The 22,149-nt window shown below is 36.1% G+C and overlaps 1 protein-coding gene across 1 annotated transcript; it reads right to left on the bottom strand.

The window, feature by feature from the left end:
• Window positions 1–373: 373 nt before the first annotated feature.
• Window positions 374–12,017, bottom strand: LOC143897461 (uncharacterized). The gene is made up of 18 exons (XM_077406154.1): window positions 11,385–12,017; window positions 9,234–9,458; window positions 8,610–8,917; window positions 8,201–8,437; window positions 7,380–7,854; window positions 6,887–7,128; window positions 6,439–6,636; window positions 5,893–6,360; window positions 5,757–5,801; window positions 5,126–5,584; window positions 4,864–5,025; window positions 4,518–4,679; window positions 4,057–4,434; window positions 3,710–3,979; window positions 2,868–3,499; window positions 2,528–2,688; window positions 1,905–2,089; window positions 374–970 (listed from the first exon to the last, which is right to left on the bottom strand). The coding sequence occupies exons 1-18, from the start codon at window positions 11,527–11,529 to the stop codon at window positions 611–613; spliced, it is 5,112 nt and encodes a 1,703-aa protein (XP_077262280.1). The 5' UTR covers window positions 11,530–12,017; the 3' UTR covers window positions 374–610.
• Between the last annotated feature and the right edge of the window lie 10,132 nt (window positions 12,018–22,149).

Here is a 22,149-nt window from a genome sequence, read left to right as displayed (position 1 = left end):
TCAAATAAGACTATTCATCATGTCACTGCATGTACAAAATATTAATATACATTAAAGATAAACAATGAAATAATGAGTTAATAATTTATAGCATTATTGTATGTGGTACTTAGAGAAAAGCAAAAATCCGTACATATTAATAAATAATTAAATACATAAAATAATCGAAAATTAAAATGTAAAATCTACTTTAGAATAATCCGAATTTAATTAATTTTAACAATCAGTGATATTAATTAGTATAATTAAACGTTTAAAATAATTAAGAATTAATAACAGCTGGAACATATGTTTGAAAGTAAATTGAGAGACAGTCAATAATTAACATGCCGTTTTATTTATAGACATATTAAGCGTATTATATAAATTATCTCATATCTATAAACATATTTTAAAACATCGGCCTATACTGTACATACAAAAAAAAAGTTAAAACATGTTACATATAAAGTCCATAATTATGCTATAAATACATGATAATCTCTCGTTTCCTGAATTATGCGTAAATCGAACTTCACCTTAAACTGCACCTCTCGTATAATACGTAATCACGTATAAGAATTGCATAAAGATAATAATCGCGAGAGAACAGTGTGATCAGTTCACTGACCTACTTGAAGCAAACCGGGCCGACTTCGAACCCGAAAGCTTGCTGCGGCGATCCGTAATCTACCGGGTAAAAATCGACCAGCGGCAGCTGCTGCAGCTTCCTGGTGCGAATTAAGAACGCGGTCTCCTCCTTGCCACTCCGGCTTTTGCACCCGTCCGCGATGACGTGAGGCATAATACCGTTAAACGAGAATTCATCCTCGTTGTCGCCGAGTAATCGCACCGAGAGATTGTAATCCCGATCTTCACCGTCATACCAGGCGACGCTGTTCATGCACGTGTACGTAAAGTTCTGGTAAGCTTCTTGACTGAGCAGACGCAGGAAGTTCATCTGCACTACTCCGATCGTCTCGTAACTTATCTGGAAAACATATAATATTGATTCTATAAGATTTGATTCGATAAGATTTATACCTCTAGACTTCGTAATTTTATTCATTTATTTATTTGTTTAGCAAACAGTTTTTTGATAATGTTGCAAGAAAAGTCTCAGACCTGATATTTTTAATAGGGAATTTGCATGAAAAAAATATTGCATTTTTCTTTGTTTGTACTTTAAATATACATTATTATAAATTTATTTACAACAAAATTTTAAATTTTAATCAATAAATAGATAGTCAAAAATAAAATTAAATTTTAATAATATTTGAAATTTTCTGAGCTGTGAGAAAACGATTTTGATTGGCTGACAAGTGCATGACGTCACATTGCAATAGTCTCAAGTCTCAAACGTCTCAACTCTCCGTCTGATGCTAGGCTGCGTTTGGAAACCCGAGTGCACACGAGTATACTCCCTTCTCTTTCTATCTCAGCGAGTTATAGGTTATGTCAGCGTCAAACGGGAAGATTCTATTTGTATTCTCACGTTTTTATCTTGAGGTACATAAAAAAACAGTTTACCTGGTGTTTTAATAACAGTACTTTTACATAAAGGTACAAAACACGCTTTATGTGTCTTTGCTTTACTCATTTTTTAAAATAAATGATTGTTTCAATGGTTAAAAGTATTACTTTACTGCTGTGTGACGTCACACGGCGTTCGGGAAGACTCGGTCGTTTCCGGACCGTTTTCGGCATTTCAAATAATGCAATATTTTATTATTTATTTTCTCGGTTATTTTGCGTTAAAAAATTACGGAAAAAAAGACAATTAAAAGAACATACAAATTATTTAATGCAATTTAAAAAAAAAATCATGCAAATTCCCTATTAGCATTATAATATAATGATGATAATAACGTTAATTGCAAGAATAATTAAGCGTACTAAAATGAAAATTTCATTAATCTTACTCTAAATCCTCCGCGTAAATGTGAGTACCAGTCGGTTTTATTGTCTTCTTTCCTCCACGGTATGTTCGGCATGAGACTACTGTGGATATCCGGAAAGACGCAAGTCTCGCCCATGTTCGTGATGTTGCAGAACACGCTGATAGCGTCGTCAGGCATGCCCAGGTTTGGATCGATCCAATACCAACCTGTTTGACAAAGCGTAATAAAATCTTCTAATTCTCAGTGGAGATATACTCAGTTTTTTTATCAAGAGACACGGTAGTGTCTCGCGCCAAGTACACGCGGAGCGAGACCGACCGTGACTCTTTTACGCGACGCGACGAGTTGCGAGTACCCGATTCTATTCTACCATAAAAAATGTCATTAATAAAAGAACCGAGCTTTACACAAAGTGATAGAATAAAGCCTTAGAAAAAGTTTTAAGCAAAATTATCAAAATATAAATATAAAAAATTTATCAAAATGTATATGATATCTATTAAAAGTATTTAATATCAACAATGAGAACTTTCTTTCAAGAAGAGAGTTATTGGTATTGTTTTGTTTGCGAAATATTAAAGTTTACTTATAAAAATTTAATGCAACATTGATTGAAAACTGTAGCAGAAGAGTAGTGACTTTACCATCCTTCAAATCGGGGTGTCCGTAAAACAGATCTCTGCACGTTCTCGCCGGAATTTCTCTAGTACCAATTGGCTTACGCATTAAATGCAATTGCTGTTGTATGTTTAAAAAAGACTTGTTTATGTCTAAGAGCTTCTTGTCAAATATCTCCTCTTCCTCGCTAAATACATCAAAAAAATTAATCTCTCTACAATTCTAAAATTCAAATTCACTAAACAATAGCTTACAATTTAATCAAATACGTAAAACAGAGTAAAGAATGTTATATAAAAGCGATATAACTTTTGATTTAATATTTGCGAATTTTCTTTCTAGATCGAATCATAGAAAAATTCTCACATATTTTCGGAAGTGTCATCGCGTTTTCTTCTGGCCGATTGATCACGAAATATCGTCGGCGGTATTATCCCCTCGAAATCGAATTGTCCCGTTGATAGGCCAGGCGGTCCTGGTGGTCCTGGCGGACCCGGCGGACCTGCGTCACCTCGCATCCCGTCATTCCCGGCATAACCTTTCGGCCCGGATGATCCTGGTGGTCCAGGTAAACCGACAAGTCCTAGTTCTCCTCTGGGTCCATCGTGACCTGCGCGTCCAAGATTTCCTTTGAGCCCTTCCATCCCAGGCAATCCGCGATCACCTTTTTCTCCCTGCTTTCCGTGGTCGCCTTTGATTCCAACGAGTCCCGGTTCGCCTCGATGTCCTTTAATACCTCTGCGACCTTTCTCACCTTTCTGGCCTTTCGGACCGATCGGTCCGATAATCCCAGGAGCGCCAGTAGCTCCCGGCATGCCTAAGAGACCGTTTTCCCCGGCAGCGCCTGGCAAACCTCTTTCTCCTGGAAAACCAGGCAAACCAGGAGGACCTTGAGGTCCGATAGGTCCTTCAAGACCCGGCGCTCCAGGAAGACCAATGTCTCCTTTCTCTCCTGGCAAACCTGTATTACCTTGCTGACCCGCCGGCCCTTCTGGACCCTAGAAATTAACAACATTTATATAATAAAATTTTTTAATGTTTTATATATTTAAAATTCTCTTATATATATATATATATATATATATATATATATATTTTTTTTTTTAACAGAACATTTTAAAATATCTAATTACTTATTTAATTCATTATTATCATTTTTTAAGAGTAGATAGCATTCTCTTTTAATAAATAAATTAAAATTTTCATACCGGTTTCCCGGGAGGACCCGGTAATCCTTCCTTGCCAGGTAAGCCAGCTTCGCCTGGTACGCCAGGATCCCCTGCGCGTCCATCCTCGCCGTCCTTTCCAGTCTCGCCTTTCGCGCCTATAAGACCGGGTTCTCCGGGTGGACCAGGAAGGCCAGGTAATCCAACGTCACCTTTTGGTCCTTCGGGACCGGTTAATCCTCGTAGTCCAGGAAGTCCAAGAAATCCTATCTTGCCTTCTTCCCCTTTCGTTCCAGGTGGACCTCTTTCTCCCTTTGTATAAGTGCATTAGTAAATAAATAACAAATGTGTGACACTATAACAAAATTTCGAGAATATGTATATCTTACCTGTTTGCCCTCCACTCCTGGTTTTCCGGGAGGTCCTGGCGTTCCACTGTCTCCTTTTTCGCCTTGGCGACCTTCTGGACCCGGCAGGCCTTCTGCACCTTTAAGGCCCTTTGATCCTCTCGGACCTCGTTCTCCGGGAGTTCCCGGTAGCCCTACAGGACCAATCGCTCCAGGATCTCCGACTTCGCCTTTTGGCCCTGGTTGACCCGGTAAACCATTCGGTCCTACAGGCCCAGCTGGCCCTGTTGCTCCGACCGGACCGACCTCGCCTTTTAACCCTCGCGGTCCAATCTCTCCTGGTAATCCTTTCTCTCCAGGAAGACCTACCGCACCAGGTTCACCACGTGGTCCTTGTACTCCTTGTGGACCCGGAAGGCCCTGTATATTATGGTAGCAAGATTAAAATAATTATTTATCGCTTAAACTTATATTATTTATATCAATCAATTAAATATACATACTATATTCCCCTGAGATCCTTTAAATCCTTTTTCGCCGGGTGGACCTACATTTCCTTTATCACCGTCTTCGCCCGGGGAACCAACTGGTCCGGGTGACCCAGGTAAACCGCGTTGTCCTGGTAGACCATCACGACCTATAAGTCCAGCTGATCCAGGATCGCCCTGTTAAATAAAAATATTAAATAAAAAATATTTTAATCATATATTGTTTAATTGCATTGTTATTGAACATTATACTTTTTATTCTTGTGATCATAAGTATATATCGCACGTCTAAAAAAATATTAAAGACATTAAAGAGCTTTAAACAGAATTTAAATATATAATTCTCTCTGCTTATAGTTACTTTTTCGCCTTTGAGTCCGGTAGAACCCTTGTATCCTTTGTGTCCTTGCTTCCCTTCTGGGCCTGGTGGTCCATCTTTACCGGGATCACCTTGAGCACCCTTATCGCCAGGTGGTCCCTGAGCTCCGACAGGTCCCATCTCACCTTTCAAGCCAGGCAATCCCTAGAATTTACAATTAAAATTAAACATGCATCTTGTTATAATTAAATATTAAAAATTATTAAGTTTACATCTTACAAGCCTTATTCTGAATATAACTAACCGGCAGACCGCTCAGACCTCTTTCACCTGGAAATCCTGGTAATCCGCCAGGACCCGGCAATCCTTTGATTCCCATCAGGCCGACTGGACCCGGCGGTCCTTCTTTCCCTTGTTCACCCGGTAGACCAATCTCACCCGGAGCTCCTGGATTGCCAGATGATCCAAGTTCGCCTAGTTGACCAGGTTCTCCAGGTGGCCCTGGAGGACCAATAACACCGGGAATTCCCGGAGGTCCTGTAGGTCCCGATTCGCCAGCTGGACCACGCTCGCCGGGCGGACCTAGTATACCATCTTTTCCATCGAGACCTGGTGGACCCGATGGTCCTACGAATCCACGTGAACCTTCAACACCGGGAGGACCAACATCGCCTGACGATCCAGGGGGTCCTGGCTGACCAGTGTCGCCCTTTGGTCCTGGTAATCCTTCCGCTCCTCTTCTACCACGAGTTCCTCTAAAGCCCTATATGATATTTGTAGTAAATTATTTAACTGACTAAAATTATCGTTTAATATATTTATTTTATATTATTTAATATTTTTTACATTACTTAATTAATAAAATAATTTTATACGCATTTATTTGCGTGTGAGAAGTCTATAATTGTAAAACGTTATATACAATAAAAATTTACCCGTGGGCCTGTTGTACCACGTTCTCCTTGTAATCCGTTGTTTCCCTAAAAGAAAGAAAAAGAAAAAAACAAACAATATTTTTTACAAGACGTTAAAATCATTATTTAAAACTTTGCATATATTCATCAACATTACTCTTTCTCCTTTATCGCCGCTTGGCCCTTGAATTCCTAGTTGCCCTTTGTCCCCCTTTTCTCCAGGATTTCCGGGATAGCCAGCATATCCTGGTATGCCTATCTTTCCCTTTTCTCCGGGCGAGCCTGCGGACCCAGTTTCACCACGAGGTCCCTCGAAACCTTTCGGCCCTTCCAAACCTTCGAGGCCAGGAATTCCCTGCGGGCCTGTCGCTCCGGGCTCTCCCTTCATTCCTGCGTCGCCTTTTTCACCCTCCAAACCTCTCTCCCCTTTCTCGCCGCGTTCACCCAGTGGACCACGTTGCCCTTCGTCACCCTTCACACCTCGGACACCCGGAAATCCCACCGGTCCTTGTGAGCCCGGTGGGCCTTGTTCGCCCTTCATTCCTGGAATTCCAGGATTCCCCGGAAGTCCAGGAGATCCATCAGCACCCGGAAGACCGGGAATTCCGGGTTTTCCTTGTGGACCCTTTTAATGAAATTAAATTATATTGAATTTAGCCAAAATCATGGCACAACCGAAAAAAAAATCGTATCCATAACTTACAACTAAGCCGATCGGCCCTGGTGGACCTTGAGGTCCTGGCGATCCTATTGAGCCTGCAGGTCCTGATTGTCCCGGTGCCCCAGGTGGACCAAGTGGACCAGCATTACCTTTAATACCGGGTGGCCCTTCGCTTCCAGGAATACCAGGATTACCCGGTAATCCAGGAAAACCTCTTGGTCCAATAAAACCTCTCGGACCCTACGTAAGTAAATCCAAATTTTACTTTCCATTCTTTAAATTTATTTACAAAAAATTATCTTTAAATCACATTGCTACATACATTTTTTTAACATATCTTTTTTTTCTTAATTTGATATTTTAACTCTAAATAAATAAAAATCTACCTAAAAATATGTATTATTTAATATACTTTTTTAGAAACTTATATTTCATATTTTTCGTCATTTAATATTCTTTTTTAGAAATAAAATCGTAATAACATTTTTACCAATTCACCAGGTAGGCCTGGTAAACCAGGAGGGCCGTCTTCACCCTGCATTCCTTCGTGGCCTGGTAAACCTAGTTCTCCAGATTTTCCTGAGGGTCCCCGTTCACCTTTATCACCCGGTAGACCTGGTAATCCTATTGGCCCTTGTTCGCCTTTTATTCCTGGTGGTCCACTGAGGCCGCGTTCACCGTCTCTGCCGGGATGACCTCTTCTACCCTCTCTACCAGGATTTCCGGGACTTCCTGTAAAAAATCTGCTTTCTTTAATTCCTGTGAGAAGCGGATTTACAGAAATTATAAGAAAATCATTCCACAAAGTTTGAATTTTAATCTTAAGAAACAGGAATTTAAGTAAACTGAAAGCAAAATACAAAAGAATTTTTAAAAATCTTTTAATTAATCTCTTAATACATAAAAAAATTAAGAATCGATAACTTTACGAAACAAATCGTCATTATGATCTTTTACAAGTTCCAAAAGTTGTTGTTCTATACCTTGGTCCCCTCTAGGTCCAGGTTCGCCAATTTCACCAGGTTCTCCTTTCTGACCCTGAGGTCCAGGTGGTCCATCTGGACCCGAAACGCCTGTAAAACCCATCGGGCCTTCTACGCCTCTTATCGCATGCATATGTTGAGATATCAACTGCCGCAACATTTCCGCTTGAGAATCCGGCCCCTTTTCGTTATCCTGTTGATTCACTGTAGGTATCACGAAGACGTTGCCTGGTGGACCCGATACACCTGGCAATCCAAACAGTCCATCTCGACCGGATTCGCCCTTCTTGCCGGGAGAGCCAGGTACTCCTGGCGGCCCGGGATACCCACGGGGTCCAGATGGACCTCGGGTATTATAACGCTTTACATATTCTTCATCATAAGGGTTATTTGCTAATTCCCCGTAATTTTGCTGATAATTTGATTCCGTATTGTACACATTCGCAGTCGTCGTCGTTTCCACTTCGTAAAATATCTGAAATAATTGGACATCAATGTCTATGAGATTAAAGTTCTATCATGAATCTTATAGATATGTATAATTTTTGTAATAATAATATATAATATTACAATAAGATTTAATCTTAAATAATAAGATTTTTAATTTAGCTTTATCAAGTTTACTTTATCTTTAACACTGTGCATTCATTCCTTGATCAATTTCGTTAAAAAGCAATTTTATAGCTATAAATAAATATAAATTAATAACATGTACATTACAGAAAAATAACAGTTTAAATTTTTGTAAGGTATAATTTCTATCTATTAGTCTTTTTTAATGTTAATTTACTTCACATTCATTTAATTTTATTCATTCTTACAGAATTCTCTGTTGATCGAAATACATTAATTGTATTGATCGTCTCATGAAGTGGAAAGTCTCCGTTATCATCTTCATCTGAATCTTTCTCAGTCTCCTCTTTGTAATCATCTTTGTTAAAAGATGAATTATAATTCAATGTATGCCTTGATTGGTGCTCGCAATCTGGGGCAAACAATGTGCAGATTTCGTAAGCAGCATCCGGATTTACAGCAATCTTCAGCATCTCGAGACTTCCCTGGATAAATATAAACCAATCTTGTTTTAAGATTTTACAAATGTAAATTTAACTTTTCACATTTAATTATAAAGATGATACAATCTCTTTACGAAGAAAACCATTTAAATTCTCTATCAACTCTTATTTAACTTTTTTATGTTGTTATTATTATTCTGAATTTTTCGCCCACCAGATATAAATCGCCCTTAAGTTGCTGTCCAATCATGACGATGCCGGCGATCGGTTTCTCGAGGTTCCTCCGCAACTTTTTGATGATGTGCCTGTCACAATCGAGAATAATCGTAACAGCATCGCCCTTGATGCTAACTCCCAATCGATGCCACCGCCCGTCAGAAACATCGACACCAAAGGAAATCGGTTCACTCCTATCGTCCGAATTTGTGTTATAGAAGAGTTTAATTTCGCGTCCCAACGAAAGAATTAACTGTTCCTCGCCTCTGTCACCATAGATAGTGAAGAGTACTGACGTGGAGTAATCTACAGCCGAATATCAATTAAACAAAGACTTTAGTTTGTAAGATGAAAGTGATAACTTTTTTGCAATTTTCAAGTTAATAAAATTCGACATTTAAATAACTTTTAAGAAATTGTGCAAAATGAACAAATCGATAGAAATTTATCACTTAACAGAATTTTTAAGTATCAAAGATCGCTTTTGAAGTTTTCAAATCATTTTGTATTATCTTTTATAAAAGAGCCTCGATTTTTTATTAAATGTCATTATAGACCCTTTAATGGATATACAAATGTAAGCGTGTTTAATTATAGCTACCTGCAAACAATTATAAATTACCTTTGGTCGTTGACTCGTTAGCTTGCATCGGCTTTGCAACAACCAAGATAGAGAAATCCTGCGGTATACCGGTCGGAAATAGGGTATTGGTAGGAGTCATCAGGATCGCGGCTTTCATGATGTCATATGCGATCGTGCCATCTCTGCAGCGACTTTCCGTCCTTCTCACTCCAAAGAGTTGCTCTTGCATCCCCGTGGCTTCAATTAGATCAGTCACGTTCTTCGCTAAAATTAAAAAAAAATGCTAAGCTAAAGAAGCAACATCGCATTAAAAGTAACGTGGATATAACGTAGCAGTTGTTAAAAAAGAAAGAATAAGAGAAAAATACAAAATAAAAGGAAAGAAAAGAAAGAGCTTAGCTTCTCTTATTCTTCATTTGAGACACGTATTATTGTTTTTCTAATTGCAAGAGAAATAATTTAGTTGCTTCCTCATAGAGGAAGCTTTGTTTTCGTGAAATCGTTTACGGATTTTTGTTTGCGTATAAAGTTGGATCTAGTCATCCAAATTTAAATTAATTATATATGAAATAGGGGTAGAAGAAACCAAAGAAGAGATCGGTTTTGGAGTTTTTTATGCCAATATGTTCATATTGTTGTAAAAGGTCAAAATATCGCATTAAAAAAAAATGTCCGTATGTATGTATGTGTGTATGTACAGATTTGATGTCCGTGGTTGCTCTAACTTTCGCAAATATTGAGATATCAGGCTGTTTTTTTTTTAATCGATAGAGTATCATTCAAGGAAGGTTGGTATTGAATTTAGTGATGATCGGTAAAGGGGTTCTTTTTAAAAAAAATTTTGAATTTTTTTAGAAATGTCTGTGGTTGCTCTAACTTCCGCAAATTTGGAGATATCGATCTATTTCACTTTTTATTATATTTTTCAGTCTTTTCTACCCCTATTTCATATATTTAAAACTTAAATTCGGTTAATTAGTTCCAGAGTTATAGACATTTTGGTAAATTTGGCACATATATACACACATACACACATACAGACATTTTTTAAAAATTCAATTTTTCGACGTTTTAGAACATTCTGAACAAAGCTTCCTCTATGAGGAAGCCAAAACAATAAAATACTAATAATTATACATCGAATAAAATACAGGCTTCGTTATAGAGGAGCTTAGTGAGCGAAGGCTTCTACTTGCACACTTAAAAACTATAAGGAAGCAATATGGAGGTTTCTACTTGGACACTTAAAAACTATAAGGAAGCAATGTGCAGGTTTCTACTTGCACACCTAAAAACTATGAGAAAACAATGTGCAAATTTCTACTTACACACTTCAAAACTATGAGGAAGCAATGTGCAAGTTTCTACTTGCACACTTTTTTTTGTTTTTAATAGAGCGATTACGTAACATGGCTAAAATGGGAAGACGAGGCTAAAAATGGGAATGCACAGATACAATAACGAACGACTAGAAACCCAGTAACCCGTGAACCTGCAAGTCATAATTCAAGTCGTTGAAACGTATGTCTGGACCAATTTAAGAGGATGCCGCTGTGACATGCAACTTTGCATGCAATACATACGCGTGTCAATTAGCGCAATAGAGATCAGTTAGAAACGCATTTATCGACAAAATATAGCTCATACTAGAAAAAAACAACTTTTCTTTTAAATTTCTCTCTTTTAAATATAGCAACCGGTTCAGTAATAGACCTTTATGAGTTATATATAGCTACAAGAAAAGAATTTTTACTTCGAAAACTTATCGAAATGATTATCGTTCAACTTGTTTAACTTGTTATTTAAACACTCGAGAGTTTATTGTAATCAATACTATAAAGGAAAGACCGCATATATTGTTCATGTTTCCTCAATAAAATTTATTTCTAAATTTTTTTTGGCCGATAAGTCTCTACAGCTGTCTAATAATAATCGTAAGTAATTTAACGCTATTATATCTAAAAACAAAGTAAATTTCAATATACGTTTATATAGAGCTTCTTCTTTTATTTTGGGAGTCTTTCTATATGCTCCAAAACTTAAAATTAGAAACATTCTGAATAATTTCGATGGCAATGGAGATATATTTTTAACTACATTAAAATAACGCTTATGAAAAAAAAAGATAACCATTTAAAAGCAAATTTAATAAAAGCTAAATACCACTGCGTTGAAATTTTTGAAACTTACCTGCGTCTTGCAGCGCGGCATCCGCTGCATTTGACTGCAAACCGGATGCGATGAGTACCGGCAGAAGCAGCGAACGCGCGAGGAGCACAATCCACATGGATCGCAGCGTTCTCCATTGCCCCCTGGCGTGGTCCCGTGGCCGCATCTTCTCTCGTCGTCAAAACATGCTTCCGCCAATTTTCCGGTACTCATACAAGACACCCCACGTGAGCTTAGACTCGCCAAAGATACGATACGCCGAGTCCACGATTACAGGATCTTCGTGACGACGTATTTCCGGTCATCGAGATCATCGGCCCCTCTCTACGTACTTCTTTCCTCCTTTCTCACAATTTTTATTTCTCTTTCTTCAATACTCAACATCCCTCATCTTCCAGATTAACGTAACACGTTAACGTATGTGTAGTATTTCCTCTTTTCCTTTTGCTGGACTACCCCTTTATTCGAACTGCATTCCTCTTTCGACCTGGTTTTCCTCTGCGATGCATGCGTGCAACTGTCGTCTAGATGACTACTTGCGCATTCTATGCACACATGTGCTTTTTAGTTATGGTTCCACGTCTCCTCTATTAACGCTGATTCGCATAAGACAAGGCAGATAGACCGCAGGGTGCAGTGTCATCGGGTTAGTCCCTCCTTCCCTTTACAATCATGATGTAATCGGGAACGTCACTGGGCTGCAAAAATAAATTAGAAGAAATCGATAGAAATTCGTCTCATAAAACTACGGATTTCTAATCTTTAACATAAGAATTTAATTTGACAGCTTTCAAATAGCTTTCTATTTGTTTTTCTTTTCCCGTTTTAAACACAGCTAAAATAACTTTATTCTTTTAGAAATTCTTACATAATACATCTCACATTGTTTCTTTGAAGCGTGACTTCATTGCACTTAATTTACAAAAGAGGCATTAAGAAACATTACCTATAATTACTTTTATGAAAAATATATAAAATAATTTCAACATGTTGGAAACACAAGAGTGGAAAAAAAGGCATTCAAACGCCTTTCAAAATACTTACGATTTCGAACGTAAAAGTTAAAAATTTATTTACACGAAACATTATTTTGTTTCAATTTTCTTTATTTTACAATTATATATTCTAAATTCTAAACGTATAAAATTGTATACGAATGTTTAGAAAGGAACACTCAGTATACCAAGAAGCATAGTGGTCAGTGACCGAAGCACTATAATAGTTATTATGAACTTTGACATCTCATATCCTCATTGATTGCGTGTGCGTTCTGATTAACATCCTCGACAGCTTTCTTTCTCTCAAGCACGATATAAAAGTCTGACGTAAAAGTCTTTTAATCGAAATCAACGATAATTAAAATTTTAATTTACGTTAGAAATTAATGTCTTTCCATGTCTCTATTTCCAATAGTAAATTCTTTTTGTTAATAGAAAATTTATTTCATTTTTAAAGAATCGAAAGTTTCTATCTATTTTTAATTAAATAATTAGCGTAAAAATATTCTTCTAAATGTATTATATCCGGTATATATTAAATCTCAGTATCGCAATTCCTCGATCATTAAAAAACTCTTGAAACTTTAGACAACGCGATTTCCTCTTACTTATTCTGTTTCTCTCTAGCTCTGATATTTCATCAGTTTTCGTTTCTTTATCTGATAATTCGATAAGTTGTTTTCTAGAGATTTAAGATATTTCTTAGACGATTTTAAGATTTTGAGTTGTCTATATATAAAATAAAATACCATTTATCACATTTATGTAAAGGAGGAAGATTCCGAAGGCTGATGACAGAGAACGAGACGTAGGCTATTGTATGTATGTATGTACAGCCTTTTACGACTTACGTTTTTCTCTGCCTTGCTTTACGATTTATGACTATTCTTTTCATGCTGACGCTTGACGCTCATTTAGAGCGGCAAGAAGGTCGCATGACCACAATTGACGCCGGCGTCAATTGAAATTCATGAAAAGGATAACAGCGTCAAAATTTCGGCGTCTTCGCGCTGCTTTGGCTTTGACGTTTAAGGGCCGGTATCACAGTCTCCGATTAACGTGATTATCCGATTAAACTCACTCTGCATCTCTTTCTAACTATCCCCCTATCCCCCAACTGTTCCCCTAGAAAGAGACGAAGAGTGAGTTTAATCGACCGATTAGATTAAATCACGTTGGTGAAACCGGGCCTAAAGCTGAGAAAATCCAGCTTCTTTTGCTTGACGCTAGCGTCAGATCGAAATCATGTGATCTCGCGATAAGGTGCGATTTCATTGACGCTAGAAACCAGCGGCAGCGTCAAGAAAATGTAGGGGGGGAAGAAGTTCCGTTGAATTTTGCGGTACGCTAAAAAGTTGAGACGGTCTGAACTTCTTCCCCCGCTACATTTTCTTGACGCTGCCGCTGGTTTCTAGCGTCAATGAAATCGCACCTATACCCTGAAACGAGCGCACCTTTAAGGTGCGAATTCATGGGATGCTCGTTTCAGCGTATCGCGAAATCACGTGATTTCGCGCTGACGCTAGCGTCAAGCAAAGAAAGCTGGATTTTCTCAGCTTTAGCGTCAAAGCCAAAGCAGCGCGAAGACGCCGAAATTTTGACGCTGTTTTCTTTTTCATGAATTTTAATTGACGCCGACGTGTGTCACGTGTGGTCATGCGACCTTCTTGCCGCTGAAAATGAGCGTCGAGCGTCAGCATGAAAAGGCACCTTTATCCTTTTCATGTTGACGCTCGACGCTCGATTTGGGCGTCAAACTTGATCACGTGATAGGTCACGTGATAGTCTTTTTAATTCCAGCGTCAAATAGCAAAAGCTCAACTGTGTTCAGCTTTGACGCTTGACGCTCGTTTCAGGCTGCGTTCGGGAAGCGCGCTATTATTAGCGCTATTGCATCATTCTATCTTTATCGCTCATCAGGTGTAAAACAAGGATAAAATAAGCAAATAGCACTAATAGCGTCTTCCCGAACGCACCCTCTCAGTCAATTGCTTGTTTCGACGCTCGCATATTTGATGCTATTTCGCCTTCTTACCGATGAAGTTGGTCACGTGACCAGTTTTAACGCCCAAATTGCGTCAGCGGGATGCTAAAGCTAATATAAAGGCCAAACTTCCTCGACGTCGGTAATGTCAACTATAAAGCAAAAGCCGAACTCCGACGCGCACGTAAGGTGATGCCACTGGTGGTGACAACGCGAAACTCCGTACACGTACACACACCACTGAATTGCTCACACGGACGCACGGTAGAGAGACATATGCTATAGACGCGCGGCGTTGCCGCGTCTATATATTCTTTAAGGCCTTCACACATAGAATCGCGTAAGGACGTAAAACGTAAGCGTAAGAAAATCGACTAATCCCAATCAAGTACTTATTGTGCTGTCCGTAATCCCAGGGGAAAATACTCGATTGGGATTGATCGATTTTATTACGCTTACGTTTTACGTCCTTACGGCATTTTATGTGTGAAGGCCTTTAGCAATACGGTCTGAACCTGAAAATGCTTTCTGGCCGTCCGTAGCAGAAGGCAGTAACGTATCAAGACTAATAAGCACCCGCTTTTTATAAATTACATATATTCTTATGCACACATGTGCGTATATATGTATAATATGTATCTAATTATTATGTGTATGTTTATAATTGTCTGATGACAAATAATATCAGTAACATAATTGAGAATGTGAATTAGTATACATAGTATATGTATTGACGCGGGTACTTATTAGACACTTGGCAATTTACTGCATCTCTTGCACCTCTAATAATTTTTTTCTTGTAATGTAAATGAATGATGTAAAACTCTTTCAAAGGATCTATCCATTCTTGATGAGGTAAAATAATAATTTATATAACAAATGCAATAAATATTATTTTTATAGTATTAATTTATAAAACTAATTTTATTCTGTCTTTATATAGAAAAATATACCTCAGTCTTACAATTAGCATCAGAGTAACGGGTAACGGCAGCTGATGAACAGTATAGATAACAAACTGAATAAAAAACTTAATTATTATAACATAAACCCATAGTAAACCAGTTTGTAACTGTTATGTAACTTATTTAGGGAGCACATGGAAAGAACAACTCTTCATTTATATAGTACACTTTACTCCTGTAAAAGGATTTTGCGATCTATAAAGCCGTTTCAAAGAACGAACTTTGACAGATATACATATATCAATTAATGTCGTACAGATGCCTCGTTAGACAAGGACAGATATCTCTCGTATTATTTCTTTCTCTCTTATGTACGTAATTTGCATGCACCCATTTATTTCTCTCTCTCTCTCTCTCTCTCTCTCTCTCTCTCTCTCTCTCTCTCTCTCTCTCTCTCTCTCTCTCTCTCTCTCTCTCTCTCTCTCTCTCTCTCTCTCTCTCTCTCCATCCCTGTCCCTCTCTCTCTTAGTATACTGGGTAGCGTACGTACACTTGTTAGTATGGTAAAATCAGGATTTTTTGAAAGTGTGGTGTTAGGATTCTAGGGTATATTTGAAGAAAGAAAAACGGTAATGTTATTTAGGACAAGAAACTCTATTTACTATTTCGTTGATAAAATGTTGGGAAATATAAACGAAAATACATATATAAATGAAATATAAATTATGATATATTATTTTTTTTATTGTTGCTGTCGAAAGTAAATAATATTACATAAAACCAGTAATGCAATTGAACATTAGATATACATATATACACACGCACACGCACACGCATACGCAATCGCGCATACATACGCATACGCACATACATATTATTTATTATTTTTATTATTTTTTCTGTGGGCCCCAAGCCCCGTCCACAATGACGATATCACGGACATGGGACGTCTCCAGGATCATGCTCCGATTACTTTGTACTAACAATAAGAATAATTCTGCATAAATTTTTTTTATGTTGTGCCTTTATATCATATGTATTTTTCAAGCATAGCAACCTCGCAAAAGATGTCTTTTTGCATCCTCATAGAGGAAGCTTTGTTTTCGTAAAAAAAATTTTTTTTTAGTTGTTTTTGCCAATGAATTCTGAATGTTCTAAAACGTCGAAAAATCGCTATTTTAAAAAATGTCGGTATGTGTGTATGTATGTGTGTATGTGTGTATGTGTGTATGTATGTATGTATGTGCTAAATTTACCGAAATTTCTATAACTCCAGAACTAATTAATTAACCAAATCTTAACGAAATGGATATGAAATAGGGGTAGAATTTTCCGGGGAGTACTATAGAGTGTATAGTTTTTCGTTATCTATTTTCTGAAAACCAATTTTTTTAATTTTTTTACTCAACAATTAGAAAAATAAAAAAAACGGTTTCCAGAAAATCGGTAACAAAAAACTATACACTCTATAGTACTCTCCGAAAAATTCTACCTCTATTTCATATACAATTCGTTAAGATTTGGTTAATTAGTTCTAGAGTTATAAAAATTTCGGTAAATTTGGCACATACACACATTAGAGTTGAGAGACCTGTATGTAAGACCGTGATCTTAAGACATCACTTCCTTTATGAAGAAGCCAAGTGCAAATTTCTAATTTGCACTATTTTTTTACTTTTATTTCAATTTCTGTTTCAAAAAGAATGTTTTTTTTTTAAATATATATATGCTTGTCTCTCATAATGATTGAGATACGCGTCGGCAGAACGCGCATAACGTGCAGTTTACGCCGAAGCGGCTGTCGCGAGCGATATGATATTGTATACAGAAAGTGGATATTTGCGTAAAGTATCGTTGCCTCGCGAATAAAGTCGAAGGACCGTCGAAAAGAGGAAGATCGCGGTGCTTTCATTTCCATTTTTAATCTTTTATCCGTTATCACTTTTCGCCCTCGTCTTCGTTTCCAGTGTCAGTATGCCACAGCCGTTACTGCACTTCATGAAGGGTATCATTGATTTGTCGAATAATTCATAAGCAAAAGAGATGTCTTTCCTTGTGCTTAGAAATCCAAACAGATAAACACAGTTCTGATTTCGAGAATCATAAAGAAATTGTATTGTGTTACTTTCTTTCCATCGCGGTGAGCGGCACGAGTAATCGTTTTTATACATTTATAGTTTACAAGTCTACATAGTACTTGAAAAGAACGGAAAAAGGTGATCGTCGCGTTTTTTTTTCACAGAGACGGGCAAACGTGAAACTGATTGTGTTCACGTTGCCCGACTAAGTAAAAAACTCGGATGCTACAAAGTATCTAGTTTTTATCCATCGGGACTTTAGGATGCCGCGAATGCTGATATCAAAAATAATTATGATTTATCTTAGTGGAGTACGTACATCTTTTCGGTTTAGAAACGAAGACGATGACGACGATGACGATCAAACGAACGCTTCCGTTCTTGTCCCAAAATTGGTTTCGTTTTCTCTTGTAGCGAATGTTTCGAGGAATTTGCTTATGACGGTTTTTAGCATATGTCTCGCGGTAATTAACGATTATACGGAGCTGTCATATTTTCCACAACGCGTAGGGAAAAAATTAAATGGTTTTTAATATGTATTCAGAGAATGTTGATTCATCATATTATTCTTTCAAACTTGCTTTCCTCTTTTTGAAAATTTACACCAAGATTACTTTATATTGATTCCTTTAACGTTTTTATTTCTTAAAAAAAAAACAAAAATCGTAGAAAAAAAATTATTAAACTTATCTTTATCGTGTTGGGAATTCATTCAATTTTATCGCTACGTGTCTCAACTTCTCTTGTTAAAAACAAAAAACTAATTTATAGCTTTTGATTTTACATAATTGTTAAATTTCAAGTTTTGTCAGATGCGATTTGTGCGAGCTTATTTCGTGGAGCAAATATTTTGTTGCGTTTTTTAGAAAATGTTCATCCGATCATTAGCGAAACAACGCGATGCATTTATATTCGATCACGAGGGACTATGCGCAAATTTTCGCATTGTTTGCGGATTTTATAACTTTATTGACGAATATAAGATCTACGATCTTTCGCATAATTGATTTACGATTAAACTCGCGCTTTATTGAGGCTCAGATGTACACCCGTCTGTATCACGTCAATAAAAATCTGGCAGCAAAACGTGTATGAATTCATTCGTTTAGCAAAGGATGCGCGTTGACCTTAGAAGCGCACGTTGGAATTTCATCCAGAGGAAAAAAACTTTGTCGTGTTTTTTTAATCTTTCTGATTCTCTGTAAAATAAATTCTTCGTACGTGTATATTTTTTTGTGCTCATAATATTATTTGATTTTTGCAGATTAATTTTCTTTTCATGAAATATATTTCAGCAACTAATGCGCCGTCTATAGAAAGAAATCTGTCGGACTGTGCCAACTCGGACCACGTGCGTTTCTGACGTTTAGATATTAGTGAAATTCGATTAGAGAGAGTGATTAAATTCTCTTAGAAAACAAAAAAAATGACCTGTCTCGTTTCTTGATTTATTTGATAGAAATTCGATAGAAATGCTAAATACTAATTTATTGGGTGCGTTCGGGAAGACGCTATTAGTGCTATTTGCTTATTTTATCCTTGTTTTACGCCTGAGGAGCGATAAAGATAGAATGATGCAATAGCGCTAATAGCGCGCTTCCCGACCGCAGCCATTGTGTTATAAATTCGACGTTCGCTTTTCGCGTGAGACTGATATCGGCTTCCTATCTCGCTAAAAGGGCATTTTTCAGTCGGATACGTTTCTTTCATTATAATATAGAGAGGAGAAGAAGCTATAGGGATAGGTAGACATACATTTTGTACGACAATATCGAGGGCCTATCGTTTGTATAATTTAAAAAAAGGGTAAAAAAGAGCGCCAAGTACACGCATAGTAGTGTATATGTATTATGTTGTTACCCTGTTATGTTGTTACCTCGAAAAAAACAAAGTGGTAGTATTATACCTCCAAATAGCTTTATCCTGTACATACTGTTTATACAATGCGTAATATACTACAAAAAGGCGTGATATCCGCACAAAATTACCTTTTTTAAAAAAAGGTAAAAAAAGGCGCCAAGTACACGTATAGTAGTGTATATGTTGTTACCTAAAAAAAAAAGAAAATGGTAGTATTATACCTCGAAAAAACCTAAGTAACAAGTGGTAGATCTTTATATCTCGAAAAATCTCGAAAAAATCTAAGCAGTAGTATCTTTATTTCCGAAAAATTATAACCCAAGTGATACACGTCACAAAATTATGTTACCTTATCAAAAAGAAGAGTCGCGCTTCAAGTGATCTATTACAATTACAAAAAAGAAATGATATCTTTTTAAATTAGAGCGCCAATTACAGAGAGAACATGTATATTGCCTCAAAAAATAATTGTTGCACTACTTTGAAAAATCTTTACATTGTGTCAATTAGAAAAGAATGTATGATAACAATTTTATAAGATTAAAAAATTTTATTTAAATTTAACAAGGGAATACAAGATATTTAAATACAAAGTTTACATGTGTATTTTTTAATGGCCACAAAGAATTACAGAAGTAACAGTACAAAATAAAAATATTTTATTAAAATACATAAATTTTTCTTGTAAAAAACTTGGCGCTGCTAGACCTCGAAATTTTAAATAAATAAGGACAACAATAAATAAAAATAATTCAGAGAAGAATGCGATGGGAGTAATATTAAATGATTATCAGCGTGGATGTGGGAGTGAGTGATATGGGTGTGCGTGACGACGCGGACGGCGGATAATGCGGCTTATAATTAAGTATAGAATAAGTTTATTTATTTATTTAAAATTTCGAGGTCTAGCAGCGCCAAGTTTTTTTACAAGAAAAATTTATGTATTTTAATAAAATATTTTTATTTTGTACTGTTACCTCTGTAATTCTTTGTGGCTATTAAAAAATACACATGTAAACTTAGTATTTAAATATCTTGTATTCCCTTGTTAAATTAAGTAAAATTTTTTAATCTTATAAAATTGTTATCATACATGCTTTTTTAATTGACACAATGTAAAGATTATTCAAAGTAGTGCAACAATTATTTTTTGAGGCAATATACATGTTCTCTCTGTAATTGGCGCTCTAATTTAAAGAGATATCATTTCTTTTTTGTAATTGTAATAGATCACTTGAAAGCGCGACTCTTCTTTTTGATAAGGTAACATAATTTTGTGACGTGTATCACTTTGGGTTATAATTTTTCGGAAATAAAGATAAGTACTACTGCTTAGATTTTTTCGAGATTTTTCGAGTTATAAAGATCTACCACTTGTTACTTAGGTTTTTTCGAGGTATAATACTACCATTTTCTTTTTTTTTTTAGGTAACAACATATACACTACTATACGTGTACTTGGCGCCTTTTTTACCTTTTTTTAAAAAAGGTAATTTTGTGCGGATATCACGCCTTTTTGTAGTATATTACGCATTGTATAAACAGTATGTACAGGATAAAGCTATTTGGTGGTATAATACTACCACTTTGTTTTTTTCGAGGTAGCAACATAACAGGGTAACAACATAATACATATACACTACTATGCGTGTACTTGGCGCTCTTTTTTACCTTTTTTTAAAAAAAGTAATTTTGTACGGATATCACGCCTTTTTGTAGTGTTACGTATCTTAATCTTATAAACAATATATCTTATAATCTTATAAACAGTATATAATACAAGGTATGAAGCTAAAAGTGTTACGGACTATTATTTTTAAAGAAAACAACAATTTAATATTTTGCTTAGTTTTTTTTAAATAATAATCTGTAACCCTTTTAGTTGTACACCTTGTATATATTTTTCAATTTCAACATAAAACATAATCGCAATAAAGCATGATTAATGTTAATAAGTAAACTGTAAAATTCTTTATTTATTTTTATTTGCGTGTCTTACTGAATGTTGTTCGCAACTGTATATGTACCGATATCTTCAGGTATCGATATTTTTGATAATTATTTTTACGTCAGACATAATTTTAATTCATCCAATTTTTATTATGTCTAGACATAATTTTCGTCCAATTTTTATTATGTCTAGACATAATCCGCACAAAATTACCTTTTTTAAAAAAAGGTAAAAAAAGGCGCCAAGTACACGTATAGTAGTGTATATGTTGTTACCTAAAAAAAAAAGAAAGTGGTAGTATTATACCTCGAAAAAACCTAAGTAACAAGTGGTAGATCTTTATATCTCGAAAAATCTCGAAAAAATCTAAGCAGTAGTATCTTTATTTCCGAAAAATTATAACCCAAGTGATACACGTCACAAAATTATGTTACCTTATCAAAAAGAAGAGTCGCGCTTCAAGTGATCTATTACAATTACAAAAAAGAAATGATATCTCTTTAAGTTAGAGCGCCAATTACAGAGAGAACATGTATATTGCCTCAAAAAATAATTGTTGCACTACATTGAAAAATCTTTACATTGTGTCAATTAGAAAAGAATGTATAATAACAATTTTATAAAATTAAAAAATTTTATTTAAATTTAACAAGGGAATACAAGATATTTAAATACAAAGTTATTTACATGTGTATTTTTTAATGGCCACAAAGAATTACAGAAGTAACAGTACAAAATAAAAATATTTTATTAAAATACATAAATTTTTCTTGTAAAAAAACTTGGCGCTGCTAGACCTTTTAAATAAATAAAAACAACAATAAATAAAAATAATTCAGAAAAGAATACAATGGGAGTAATATTAAATGATTATCAGCGTGGATGTGGGAGTGAGTGATATGGGTGTGCGTGACTACGCGGACGGCGGATAATGCGGCTTATAATTAAGTATAGAATAAGTTTATTTATTTATTTAAAATTTCGAGGTCTAGCAGCGCCAAGTTTTTTTA

The sequence above is a fragment of the Temnothorax americanus genome, unplaced genomic scaffold (genome assembly GCF_048541705.1).
Source record: "Temnothorax americanus isolate GAGA-0224 unplaced genomic scaffold, ASM4854170v1 Scaffold20, whole genome shotgun sequence".
NCBI lineage: Eukaryota > Metazoa > Arthropoda > Insecta > Hymenoptera > Formicidae > Temnothorax > Temnothorax americanus.
This window is presented reverse-complemented; position numbering and strand designations above follow the sequence as displayed.